A 14,617-nucleotide genomic window follows, 5' to 3' on the forward strand; every position below is an offset into this window, starting at 1 on the left:
AATCCGAATATTTTTGGAAGGCGCTGATGATGTTGATGACTGAAAAATTTGTTGAATATATTGTCAAAGGTGGAGATTTATTGGTTTTTGTTTATCCCACATTGGTAGGAAAATTGTTTTGAAATTTTTTGCTTGTCCCACATTGGTGGGAAATGTTTTTTAGACTTAAGATTGAAGTTATATAAAGAGCTCACATCTCCATTTATAAAACGCACATCGAAGTTGTACTTTGTTTGGAAGTAGTGGATTGATCGTCAGCGCCCGAGGTTGTAGGTAATTTTGTACCGAATCTCATTAAATTCTTGTGTTATTCTTTAATGTTGTCTTTTATTATTAATTTGTACATTACTTTAACTTTTATATATTCAATAATATTAGTTGTAGTATTGATATTTGGCACAAGTAGGGTGCTCGACACAAAATGAGAGATTAAATTTATATGTGCTATCTAGGTACCTCACTGCATTAATTAATTAATTAATCAAGCAATCACATGCATTTGAATTAATTAATTAATCAAGCAATCACATTCATGTGGGGTTGACTAATTGTGAGTTTTTTAATTAATTAATTAATCAAGCAATCACATGCATGTGGGGTCGACTAATTGTGATTTTTTTAAAATTTTTTAATCAAGCAATCACATGCATGTGGGTTCGACTAATTGTGAGTTTTTTACATGTAATCTACATACGATTTTTTAAATATGTGCAGTCACAGACTCACGGGACATAAGATCCTTTTATTGTAAGATTTTTTAAATATGGGCAATCACAGACTCACGAGCCATAAGATGCTTTTATTGTAAGAGTTTTAATATATTTTTATTGGATGAGAGGGCTTGATGGAAGGTCTGTGAGGATCAAATTCATTTTTTATTTAACTCACGGGCCATAAGATCCTTTTATTGTAAGAGTTTTAATATATTTTTATTGGATGAGAGGGCTTGATGGAAGGTCCGTGAGGATTAAATTCATTTTTTATTTAAAGGGATTTGAAGAGCTCGCTTGAGTGGGTCCGGAAGACTTGTCCAAGTTAGAGTTCGAGTCATAAAAAAATATAATAAATATGTATTTTTTGAAATGGGGTTAGGTGGATAGATTGATAATAATTTTGGGATGGAAATAATGAAAACAACAATTAATTAACAAGGCAAAGACAAGGAAGAGAAAATGGGAGCAAGCCAAAAACCCAGTAAGGCTTCCCAGCTAAAGTGTTTATAAGAAGTCAGCCCACCTCCTCTCCCTCACTGCTCACTCTCTCTCTCTCTCTCTCTCTCTCTCTCTCTCTCTCTCTCTCTCTCTCTCTCTCTCTTAATGGATCCATACAAGGTACGTTTTTGCAGATAATAGAGTTCTTCATCAGTTTGTTATTTATTTTTTCATGATCATCAGTTCGTATATATATAAAAGTAGATCTTCATGATCATCACTTGATGATCCACTTTGGTTTTTTCTTTTTCTCTATGAAATTAATATTATTAGCTGTGTAGCTTCGATTCCTAGTTGAAGAATTTTCATGATCAGTTCATCTAATCACTTTCTCTAGAAAAAAAATAACACTCAATTGTGTTATTAGCCATATGTTTAAAGTTGATTGTTTCTTTTGTTTTAATTGTTTTTGTTTTTCTGTTTTTATTTCGTTTTCTTCCGGACAAACAAGAAAAAGACCGGAAGTCGCTTACAAAAATCTTACACTGTTTGTTGTGTAAAATTAATTGTATCTTGAGTTTTTTAAAGAATTATAAGGGTTTTAATTTATTGTTTAATTTTTCAAGATTCTAATTAAAGATATAGAAAACGAAAAATTTATTTAAATATGTAAAATATATTTTTTATTTTTAAATTTCAAAATAATCACAAAAATGACTAGATATTATTTTGTACGCCGGTGTATACACCAAAATAAAAATTGTTATGATAAGAATATTTAAATGAATGAGTGAGATAATATTGAAAGATAAATTAAGAAGAGGACATATTCATAATAAGTTAGATGTAACTCTTATATATGATAAGATAAATGAGGGACAATTTTGATGATTTGGACAATTGTAGGTATGTCACATTGTTCATAGTGAGAAATGATGAGTTATTTACTGTGAGGGGTGGAGGAGGTAGAGGTAGATTTAAAATAACTTAAAATTAGATATTGAGTAATGATTTAATAATATGAATTTGTTAAAAGAAATTGTTTATAATCGCATAAATTAACGGAATAGAATTTATAACCGATCCCACCTAGTAGGATTTAATGTTTGATTTTGATGTTGTTGTTTTACGTATATCGAATCTAATATGATTTCTTCATGTGTATATATTTTAATTTGGATTAATATTTTCTCTATACACATGATAAAATCACAGTAGATCCGGTATATACACCCATATATTATTAGAAAAGACGTCTTATTTTTTAATTTTTCAATATTTATATAAAATAATATTTAAAATTATGGCTAGATTTTGAAGTTTCAATTTGGATTTATATAAATTTAGAAAAAAATATATATACATAGTTTGTGCAAATTAAAATTTGAAATCTAAATTTCATGCTCTCACAAATAAATTAAGAATTAAAAATGTAGAAAATAATGAAAAATAATTTTCAACTTTGAAATTTTTATAATTATTTAAAATATTTTTAAAAAGTATAGTTAAAAATGAATAAATAAAATAATTTTTAAATATAATTAAAATAAAAAATATGCATAAATTTTTTAAAAAATAAATATAACAAATCATTTAAAAAATATTTTTATTATAGAATAAGGTTGCTATTGTAAAATTAATTTTAAAATATAATAATTAAGTAAAATAATTATTGTAATTTTATTTTTATTATAATTTTTTTAGATAAAAAAATTTACACTTAAGGTATAAAATAAATTTCAAATTAAGATAAAATATTTAAAAATTAACTAGTTTATTTACAAATTATATTTTTAGCCTCTGCTCCATTTATGCTTCGTTTGGCTGCTGAGAAATTGAAGGAAAAGAAAATTGAACAAGTCTCGTACAATTATTTTGCTAAATCATCTTGCTTCTTCCCGATTCACCGAGAAAGAAAACAACTCTGAATTTTTTTCTAAAATTTCTCACCAGCCAGACGGAGCGTCCCCCTCTTCGGATTTTCTATGCTTTGTTGATTTTTCATGATAATTATTTCGATTTAACGTTTCCTACCTTAGTTCCTGACTCCTGTCGTTCCAATTTCTCTCTCTAGTTGATTATTTGTTGAATTAATTTTTATTTGTCATTTTGTTTCATGCAGTTTCGCCCTTCAAGTGCTCACGATTCCCCCTTCTTCACTACGAATGCGGGTGCCCCAGTTTGGAACAATATCTCATCGTTAACAGTCGGATCCCGAGGTAATGATTCATTCACTATCTTCAACTTCGATTACAAGGTTTTGTATTAGTTTCAGGATCTTTTCGTTTGTTAGTGATCATAATTGGGTGACAGTTGGAATTTGTAATTCGTGACGCTTCATTTATTTGGGTATTTTTCTCTTAAGGGCGTGGGATCTTCAGTTGAGTTAATTTGTTGTTCACCTAGAACTGTTGATAGTTGATAAAACCTGGTTGAGGCTGTGTTTGAAAGCTCGGATTGTACGTCTTAGATTTAAATTTATGTGGATTTGGGGGAAAAAATTCATCATAGTTTTGTACTGTTGGTAGTTGATTGTTGATACAACTTCGTTGATGCTATGTTTGAAACCTCAGGGTTGAGGTATAGATTTGAATTTTTGAGGATTTGGACAAAATTCATTATAATTTTGTACCGTGTTTTACCCAGATCCACACAAATCCAAAATCAAAACTACAAACTCTAAGGTCTCAAACACAAAGGAAATGGATTTTTAGTTATAATAATACTCTTAGGAAGAGAACCTTTGTTCAGCTGATCATCTAACATTCTAACCTTAGGGATGTAATTCTTATTTCTGCCTTTAAATTCAATTATGTTGTCTGTTTCATTGAAAAGAATTGAAGAGAAGGAGAAAAGAATCTTTAGGGGTTTCTCTTTGCTTTTTTCATTTGACAATTTCAATTAGGAGAGGAGAAAAAATGAGTGAAGTAATTGAGAGAATGAAATGAACTAATTAAGGATTTATATTTCTTACTAAGAAATGGGCCCTTTTTGGGTTATCTTTTAGTTTTAATTGAACATTTTAATATGTTAGGAGGGTCTTGAGGTGTCTGCTTATTATATTATTTATTTTTTCTTGTATTTTCAGAGGGCAGGGTTTACACTGACACCCATGACGTCCGTCATCAATACACAGACACCCCTCACATTTCTAAAGTAATGTTAGGAACCATTATCAATAAATTTTAATTAGCAATTTTGATAGATCAAACAAAATGACTTATACCATAACTTTAAAAATGAAGTTACAAACAATTAATAGCTATCATCATTTTATTGGTTTAAAAAAAATGGAAAATAAAATCTATTTAGTCTTGTATTATTAGGGTGGCAAAAATCAGTGGAAGTTATTTTTCCCCCTTTTTTGACGACACTGACTATAAACATCTTGATGTTTTTTCACCATTCTTTCTTTTTTGTTTTGGATGTGATACTCACTGACCCACTGTATGTGGTCTAAAATCTTGTATTTTGTATATACTCCTCCATTTCTTGGCCATGTACAAATAATGCTTATCACACATTCTATACATTTTTACAACTGCAACCTTCATGCTACTAACAGCAAATGGGAAAGGTGAAAGTTAGGGGGATTACGAATTCGCATGACTACTAAATAGAGGTGATGAATTAACGCCTAAGCCTCGCAAACATGAACCCAAATGCTTTACTTAGGGTGGGAATTGAGACAAAGACTCATGTTCAGTTAGTAATTTGACTTAATTTTCAATTTCTCATAACAAAGGATAAAAGAAAAAATATCAAGACAAATATGTTATTAATGGTGCATCGTGCATTGCAACTAAGTACAAAATTGTAGGGGGTGTCACAGTGTCTCTGTAATTTTTGAATGTGAAGGGTTGCTAGTGCAATCATTCCAAACCTCACTGGGTATTATTGTAATTTACTGGTTTTTTCCCTTCTTTCTCGGTGATTGGTGGGTGCAAGATTTGTGTTTGCTTTCATTGAATTTTTATATTAGCTCAAAGTGCAAAAATACACATGGAAAATTGTTCGTCTTCCTCATGAGGAAAATAGGGAGGGATATTTTGTTTAAAAAGAACAAAATCTAAAACCAATCAGGGGAAAAAAGTGTTCAGATTCTTTTTGCAGTTATTGTTTAAAAGTTTGCTACTTGACTAGGTTTACCCATTGAAATAGTAAATTATTTGAGGAATATTCATTGATGCCGTTACTTGAATTGGAGAAATGATACCAATCATCATATTTTGAGTGTTGGAAACTTTGTTCAGAGTCTGTATTGGAGCTATAATTTTTGTTCACATATTGATTTAGAATTGAAAAGTTTTATCTAAAGATTTGAACTCTGTTCCATTTGGCAGGCCCCATTCTTCTTGAGGATTATCATCTGGTAGAGAAGCTTGCTAATTTTGAGAGAGAGCGGATTCCAGAACGTGTTGTCCATGCCCGGGGAGCAAGTGCCAAGGGTTTTTTTGAGGTCACTCATGATATTTCTCACCTGTCATGTGCTGATTTCCTCCGGGCCCCTGGAGTCCAGACACCTGTCATTGTCCGTTTCTCCACTGTTATCCATGAGCGCGGCAGCCCTGAAACCATTAGGGATCCTCGAGGTTTTGCAGTGAAGTTCTACACGAGGGAGGTGAGTTACATGAGGTTTTATCTTATACTCGCTCTGTTACTGAGGTATGTTGGATACTTGATTGGAGCATATGTGCTCAATGCTATTTACCAAGCCTGCAAAATCTGAAACTGCATCTATCTTTAAAAATTGGATTTGACCTTGAGAGAGATTTTTCTTGCGGCTGTGGCTGCAATGATGAGGTTTATAGGCCTTTTTACTATCTTCAGACAGAAAATATGTGCACAATAAATGCATCCCTCTTGCATTAAATTTCAATGTGATCTCTTTCACACGCAATATATATATATATCCTATCTATTAATCAATTTTATTTACATATACATGAGGTGGTTTTACACTATTTTTGTAGTGGTTGAAGATTTGTAAAACTTGGATTTCTTGTGCATTTGTCGTGTTATTCACATTGTGTCCTTTGTTGGTGGACTCAGGGTAATTTTGACCTAGTGGGAAACAATTTTCCAGTCTTTTTCACCCGTGATGCTATGCAATTCCCTGATGTGATCCATGCTTTTAAACCCAACCCTAAAACCAACATCCAAGAGTACTGGAGGGTCCTTGACTTCTGTTCCCATCTTCCAGAAAGCTTGCACACATTTATGTTCCTCTTTGATGATGTTGGGGTTCCGCAAGACTACAGGCACATAGAAGGGTCAAGTGTTCATTCCTATACTCTAATCAATAAGGCTGGAAAAGTGCACTATGTGAAGTTTCATTGGAAACCCACTTGCGGAGTAAAGAACTTGTTGGAGGAAGAGGCCATTAGGGTTGGGGGAACTAATCACAGCCATGCCACGCAAGATCTCTATGAATCAATTGCAGCTGGAAACTATCCCGAGTGGAAGCTCTTCATCCAGATAATGGATCCTGATATTGAAGACCGATTCGACTTTGATCCACTGGACACAACCAAGATCTGGCCTGAGGACATCCTGCCCCTGATGCCAGTTGGCCGTCTGGTCTTGAATAAGAACATTGATAACTTCTTTGCGGAGAATGAACAGCTTGCATTTAACCCTGCTCATGTGGTTCCTGGTGTCCACTATTCGGATGACAAGATGCTTCAAGGTCGAGTGTTTGCATACTCTGATACCCAGAGGCACCGTCTTGGACCAAACTATCTGCAGCTTCCGGTTAATGCTCCCAAGTGTGCTCATAAAAATAATCACTATGATGGTTTCATGAATTTCATGCACAGGGATGAGGAGGTAATCTAAATATGATCCTCCATTATTGAATTTTCTGGAAATGGGTTTTTTTTTTGCTTCTTGCAACCTACTCTCTAGTAGCTTTGTAGGATTATTGAAAGCATTGTCTTGAGATAATATTGTTGCTTGTGCATGCATCCTTTTAATGATGTGATTCTATTTTTAGGTTAACTATTTCCCTTCAAGGTTTGATCCTGTTCGTCATGCTGAGAGGCATCCCATTCCTTCTCGTGTCTACACTGCTAAGCGTGAGAGGGTTAGTTCTTGTATTTGCCTCTTTCTAGTTTTGAAATCAAACTTTGATGTATTCTTGGAGTAAGGGATGTGCTGGATTCATTCTCTTTGAAAATGGACTAATTATATCTGTTGTTTTAATAATGCAGTGCATCATTGAAAAGCAGAATGACTTCAAGCAGCCTGGAGATAGATACCGAACCTTTGCACCAGACAGGTATTGTGGTTGATGCCCTAGTTTGAAAATTAATCGACCTTTGTTTCAAATTATACTGCAGTTCATCTTTTCTGCATTGATCGTTTAATATTTGATTTTTCCTCAGGCAAGAGCGATTCATCCGCAGATGGGTTGAAGTTTTATCCGACCCACGGGTCACCCACGAGATCCGCAGTGTTTGGATCTCATACTTATCCCAGGTTTGAATATTCTCAATATCCCATTAATTCGTTGATTTAAAATTATTTATTGCCTACTTTGAAAACTTATACTTGAAGAGTTGATCTCAAAATGAAGAATTGACAATAATATGTTGTGCACAGGCTGATAGGTCTCTGGGGCAGAAGATAGCATCTCGCCTCAGCATGAGGCCAAGCATATGACCGACGTCGAGGAAGTTAAGGAGAAATAAATGCTTTACTTGTCCTTAAATCTTGTTGTAATTATGTTATATGCAGGCTTGCGCATCGCTTGTTTGTGGCTTTTTTATCCCTAATGATGTAATTAATAAATCGACGTTGTAATGCTTTGAGTTGTGTATAGAAGCTAGAAGTTTGTTTACTTGTGATTTTTTTTTTCTCACTTTTCATTTTTAGTTCGACAAATAGCTACAAAATGCTACCTTGTGTTTCATTTTTTTAACATTTGTATTAAAAAAAAAAAGAAGGGTTTAACAATATATTTTGTAAAATAGAGAAATATTTTTGTAATTGTTTGGAAAATAGAAAATAAAAAAATAAAATTATTTTCATAAGCAAATTATGAATTTCCTTGCATGCCCCTTATAAATACCTGCGGCTTTTCTCCTAATTCTTGCCAACTTCTTAGGTGTTGGTTAGACCACCTGACAAAGCAGATAATTCGTGACCGATTAGTCGGGTTATCAAGTGAGAATATTACAATCCATATTCAACTCATTTAAGTTTTTGATTTATAACCGTTTGTATTGGATAATCAATAGCAGATGGCAGATAATTCATTATTCTCATCCCTAATATAATTTTTTTTACCATGAGACCAATGAATAATTTATTTTTATAACACAATAAAAGAAGTTGTTTTTAAAATTATAATTGATAATATATTAAACATTTAAAAACTAATCACAAAATTATTATTTTTTTCAGGGCATAAATTTAGAGACTTTTATTTTGATCACAAGAAAACTAAGCATTTGGGCTTGCGTTTGAATATGCGCATAGGTAGACCTAGAGATGCACATGGTAGTGTAAAAGTTAAGAGTGTGGAACTGGGCCTTGGTCAATAGAGCTTATGTTAATTGATTTGATGTCTAATAAGCATGAGCATATTGAGTTATCAATAAATTTAAACATTAGTTGTTAGTGGATAGGCGGATATCCATCGGATAAAATCCTAAATCCGCCAACCGATTCATTTAGAGATGGATAAAAAAAGTTCAAACCATATTCGACTCATTTAATGTACGGATTGATTATGAGTCAATTTAAAGTCAGATTCAGTTCAGATTAACGAATTTTTATCCTGATATACCCCAAATATATCACCTACCTAGAGGAAACTAGAGCACAACATTAATGAAGACAGTTACTGCCCAAGTCAATCGCCTAGTCGGAGCAATTGACGCCCACCTTATAATGACCAAAGCAATCCATGCCAATGGGGTAATAATCAGAGTGATTCATACCCGCACCATAATTCGCCAATTAATGGCATATCACTCTCGAGCCAAACTCTTTCACTATAAATAGGGACTCGAAGAAGAGGCTAAAATATCTCATTCTAACCCGAATTTATTGTTGCTTGCAACCTCTCTGGAGCAATCCCTTACTTAGGCATCAAAGTGATCCCCCGAAGTACACCCCAGGTCCTCCAAGCCACTCTTCTTTCATCCTTTTTCAGGAGATCGAGATCAGAAAGTTCACTGGAAGTCATTCGACATTTTTATTTCGCAACAATTGGAACCATCTATGGGAAAGCTTCTAAGAGGTGTTCATCGTACTTTCGATCCTCGAATCATGGCAACAACCACTAATTCAAGGTTAGATCCTGCTGCGAGTGATCAATCGCCCCAGTCCGTTTACTCTACACTCGGAGACCGTTCGAGGGTGACAAGGGAGGAATTCCTCATCTTCTAAAGGAGAATGGAGGACATGGTAGCCTCTCAGAAGAAGATGGACGGCATGTTCAACATGCTCTTACAACAAAAGGGTCATGGAGAACTTGTTCCCTATCAACAGCTGGTTGATCCTGATTCACATGAGGAAGTAGACAACCCAAATGAGAGTAATGGGAAAACTAATCCCGCAAAGAAGGTGGAAGACACCAACAACATAGGGGTCAATGAGCAACGATCGAACGAGCTGGAGGAAAAGATCAAGAAGATCGACCAAATAGAAAAGATGATGAAAATGGGTTGAACCAACCCCTCTTGTGGAGAGGCCTCGTTGATGTCCTCGGATTTGCCTTTCACCAAAGAAGTGATGGAGGTACCACTGCCAAGCAAGTTCAAAATGTCAACCTTTGAAGGTACAAAGGATTGACCGACTCAGTTGATCACCTGGATACCTTCAAGGTATTGATGCAATTGTAAGGCGCACCTGATGCCATCATGTGTCGTGCATTTGCTGCCACCCTTAAAGGTAATGCTAGGGCATGGTACTGGACCCTAAAACCTGGGTTGATTAGCTTTTTCTATGAGATGGAGCAGTAGTTTATCGGCCATTTCATCAGGAGCCGCGGGATAGCCAAAGCCTGAGTCCATCTTATGAGCCTAGTCTAAGGAGAAAAAGAGACATTGAAAAAGTTTATACATCGCTTCGTCATGGCAACCCTAGAGATTCGCAACCTGGATCATGGGGTAGCATTGGCGGCCCTAACCATAGCCCTCCAACATGGAGACTTCCTATCCTCACTGGGAAAGAGGCCCCCAACTGACATGGGGGAACTAATGACACGGGCACAAAAGTATATCAATCTGGAGGAAGTAATGGACAGAAGGAGAGACCAAGTTGATTTGAAAAGAAAGAGGATACGGGGTAGGTCTCCAAAACAAGGATGAAGTAAGAGAGCTGCAGAGTAGCCGTAGGGGTTTAGGATATACAAGTAAATTCTAGTCCTACATTCCCCTAAATGTCTCGCGTACCAATGCCCTAGGGGTTTATGACCCAATCTAACATGCCTAGAAAGGATATTTTTCCATAAAATTGCATCTCTGTCAATCATATCTTCGAACATTTTGTGTGCCTCTATTAAATTTGTCGGCCCGGGTGCGCGTCTAGAGAGGGGTGAATAGACGTTTTTCGCACTTTTCATGGATATGAAAATTTTCTACAATCACAAAATTATCTTGGTAAAAGCAAGAGTATTATATCACAATTTATATTCAAAGCAAATAACAATAAGCAAACAAAATGAAATTGAAAGGATAAGAGAAGCTTAACATAGCGATGTTAACGTGGTTCGGCACCAAGCCTACGTCCACGCCTTGAGACCAATTCAAGGATTTCCCAAATCCACTAAGCCACCCTCATTCACTGGCGGAGAAGCCTTTACAAATCAGTGCTCACAAAGAGCTACAACAAGGTGCTCACCTAGAGTCACCTTACAAAGGCTCACAAAGAACCCTTCAACCCTATGAACTTGAAACAATGAGATACAATAACAAAAAGCCCCTCTTGAGCTGATACACCAATATCTCACACTATTCTCTCTTTGCAAATGATGTGTAAACAACCATAAGGAGCAAAAGAGCTTGGGAGCACAAATGAAACCCTAGAATGAATGCTCAATGAATGTTCTCAACAACTAAATTGCTTAACTTATTTGAAATAAATGCACAAATTTCATTTTAAAGGCCAAAGGGACGAGCTGTGCGCTGGAGAGTCGTTGGGCATCAATTGACATAAGACAATTTGAGAAATAGTCGTGTATACGCATTTAGTGCTGTCTATAGCCCAACATTCGTCGATGAGGTTGCGCTTTCATCGACGAGTTCCATGTATGGCTTCGTCGACGAGGCCCTGTGTTCGTCGACGAACCTACTGTTTCGAATTCAAGTGGCTCTTAGTTTCTTTTTCGTCGATGAGTCCCCTATGTACGTCGACGAACCACCACGTTGTCTTTGTTGCCAAATCCCTTATATTCGTCAACAAAGTTGTTCTAAACTTTTAGGTGTCTCAGTACCTTTTTATAGACGAGTACCCTGTGTACGTCGACGAACCAGCACATTGTCTTCGTCGCTAAATCCCCTATATTCGTCAAGAAAGTTGTTTTGAACTTTTAGGTGGTCTTGGTATCTTTTCATTGACGAGTACCTTGTGTACGTCGACGAAGTTCCTTGTTACATTCGTCGACAAATCCCCTATATTCATCGACGAACCCTTTACTTATATTGATTCAGAAATGTTTAGAACTTGGTTTATGTTCAAGTAAAGGTACCATCTTATCCAGAATTTAGTTTTACCAATTTTAAGATGTCTTGGTTTGATAAAACTTGTTTGAAAGCCATTTTGACATCTTATGCAGTTTAAGAGACTTGACATGCATGTGTGAACTTGAAATCATGTTCTAACCTATTATGAACTAAATGCATGTATGATTTGCTAGTCTCTTGCACGATACTCTTGAAACATACTATATGCACAGGAGTTACAATATTGCTCTCATACACACAACCCAACACATATATGTTGAAATTATAAATGCTTTGCTTGAATGGTTGAGTTCCTAATGTGTCGTATGTTGGACTCTGCTGATGGTCATTTGCCTGTTCGATACATATTTTGACCATTATGCATGTCTTGAAGTTTTCTTGTATATTTGAAATAAACTTGAGGAAAAATGTTAGTAAACTTAAAGAACTTCAAATGGGTTGTGGTCATCAAAACAAAGCTGGAATGAAAGCCCTTAGCCACAAGGGCTAACATTCTCTCATTTTTTGATGATGGCAAGCCATTTGTGTTCTTTTGAATGATTTAAAAAAATGCTCCCCCTCAAAGTATGCATATATGTTAAAACTTTAACAATTCCTCCCCCTTAATGTATGCACTATGTGATAATCATTTTTAATTTTGGAAAAGAAATTCAAATGAGATTTCGGCAACATGCCATCTGTACATCGAGCATTTTCCATATTTTTAAACCTGCATCAATTTAATATTCTACACAAGCAGTTCAGTATAACCATGCAACACAAATAGTTCAGTATTTTCATTTCATACAGTCATTTCAGTATTCAATCGCAAGCATTTAAATAGAAGTATCAGTAATGCATCATATTCAGCATCTGTGAGTACAAAGTTAGAGAAAAATAATAGATGTACGGCAACTTGCATTAACACATCAAAAGTGATGCAATTGCAACAATGTGTTTGAACTAACAAAAAGAACCATCACTACATTAGAGAAAAATAGAAAACATCCTACATCATCAACATTATAGCATATCTAAGACAAAAGGAAGACATCCTACATAATTAATCCTACATCTCCCCCTTTGCCATTATCAAATAGAAAGGGGGGTCGGCCCGAAATCTATTCTGGTGGACGATCCAATTTGGCGAGGAGAGTGGCTAAGGCATCATCAATAGAGTCAAATCTGGCATCATATGTGTCAAAATGGGCATGATTTTGATTTGCTTGGAGTGTCAGGGCCGCATCAATCGAATCAAAACGAGCACGATTTCGTGGATAGTACTATGTTATGGCAAGCTGGAGGCCGTCGAGATGCTCCATGACGAGATCAACAACAGGTTCCTCGGCCTCCTGATCCTCATCTATGGCAGCCTGTACCTCATCTACTGGTGCCTTGCCTTGCTCGTGGGCCTTTACCCAGGTATTTGTATCCTCGTCCTTCTCAAAATGCATGCGGCGCAAGGTAGCCTCCATATAGGTATCGTCTGGCGCAGGTCTAATGCAAGGCATCCCGGCCCGAATGAGGCCAAAATAATCAAAGAAGGTGGTGAGCAGGTAGCCATATGGCAAGCAACCCCATTGCTGTTTTGGACTCTCCTCCATATTTTGGATAATGAATGTCAGCAGATATATTCCTTTCCCATGCCATAGGCAATACATGCAGAAGATATCACCTAAGGTTACCCAATTGCACCCACCGGTCCTTGGGCAGAAGTTGTATGTAATCATGTGATGCAGAACCTGAAATTCAACGGTGAGGTCTTTCTATTTGGGTTGGGCCACTAGAGGAATGCGGGGGTCACCGGTGATAAACTTGAGAGCCTCATGAGAGTCAAACATATCAAAATGAGTGGGCCAGAAGGCCTTGGGATGGCCTTGTATTAGATAAAGCTGGTGGCTGATGTAACGCCTTGACTCGCCACGTAGGCCCGGGGTGCTACTTTAGTGACATCCGTGTACCTGATACCATCTCAACATACAAGATATGCAGCGGAACAATGAAACATTCTCCATTTTCTATTACCAGAGTCTAAACCACAGTACACATCAATGTTCTTCCATTCACATATTACATCTCATAATAGAAAGTCAACTAAATCGGTCCACGGGACCGATAATACAAGAACGAAGGCATACTATATAACTACTCGCACTGGAGTTCTTGAAGACACTCCCAAAAAGTAACTAAACTAGTCTTTACCCCCTGGATCCCGCTAAACTCAATCTCTGGGATTCCCTAAAAATATATTTTGTACAACGGGGTGAGACACCTCTCAATAAGGAAGATTAAGTTAATGATAGTGTGTGTGGTTAGCATGCTTTTCAGTGTATGCCAAAAATCATACCTCTCTATTTGTTACTGAACATAGTATGTATACTCATTTCTCATTTCTCATAATATAAATCAATACTGGAAACAATTACTTCATTACGTAAACATACAGATATGCATGAAAGACACTCCCTAAAACTACTCGCCATGTGTAAACCCCTATGGTCAGAGTTGTGCGGCCCAAAGGCTGGACCAAAACCCAAGGGATCAACCCAAGCCAAGTCAACTCCCTGCTATATACATTAGTAGGCTTCCGCAAGCTCGCTTACGGGTCCGATTGCATCTCGGTCGATTGGCTAGGACCACCTAATACCACTCTCTCGTCAGTGTGGGCGCACGGAGTCAAATGGTGAAACTCTCTCTAGCAACGGTACCGCACTCATAACAACTAGGTTCTCAGGGTTCCTAAAGCATATCATGCAATTTAAGTAATTAAAATTGTACTTTAAAACTCATTTC

The 14,617-nt window shown here is 36.1% G+C and overlaps 1 protein-coding gene across 1 annotated transcript; it reads left to right on the forward strand.

The window, feature by feature from the left end:
* The first annotated feature begins 728 nt into the window (after nt 1–728).
* On the forward strand, nt 729–7,992 carry LOC131162205 (catalase isozyme 2-like). Its single transcript, XM_058118436.1, has 8 exons — nt 729–1,331; nt 3,274–3,370; nt 5,495–5,772; nt 6,204–6,980; nt 7,147–7,236; nt 7,364–7,431; nt 7,538–7,631; nt 7,755–7,992. The coding sequence occupies exons 1-8, from the start codon at nt 1,317–1,319 to the stop codon at nt 7,812–7,814; spliced, it is 1,479 nt and encodes a 492-aa protein (XP_057974419.1). The 5' UTR covers nt 729–1,316; the 3' UTR covers nt 7,815–7,992.
* The last annotated feature ends 6,625 nt before the right edge of the window (nt 7,993–14,617 follow it).

Source organism: Malania oleifera, chromosome 8, assembly GCF_029873635.1.
Source record: "Malania oleifera isolate guangnan ecotype guangnan chromosome 8, ASM2987363v1, whole genome shotgun sequence".
Lineage (NCBI taxonomy): Eukaryota > Viridiplantae > Streptophyta > Magnoliopsida > Santalales > Ximeniaceae > Malania > Malania oleifera.

What these genes read in the sequence shown, in the direction of transcription:
- LOC131162205 (XM_058118436.1), top strand. An exon ending in TGAAGTTCTACACGAGGGAG is followed by an intron (nt 5,773 to 6,203) that starts GTGAGTTACATG and finishes TGGTGGACTCAG; the next exon opens with GGTAATTTTGACCTAGTGGG. An exon ending in CGAACCTTTGCACCAGACAG is followed by an intron (nt 7,432 to 7,537) that starts GTATTGTGGTTG and finishes ATTTTTCCTCAG; the next exon opens with GCAAGAGCGATTCATCCGCA.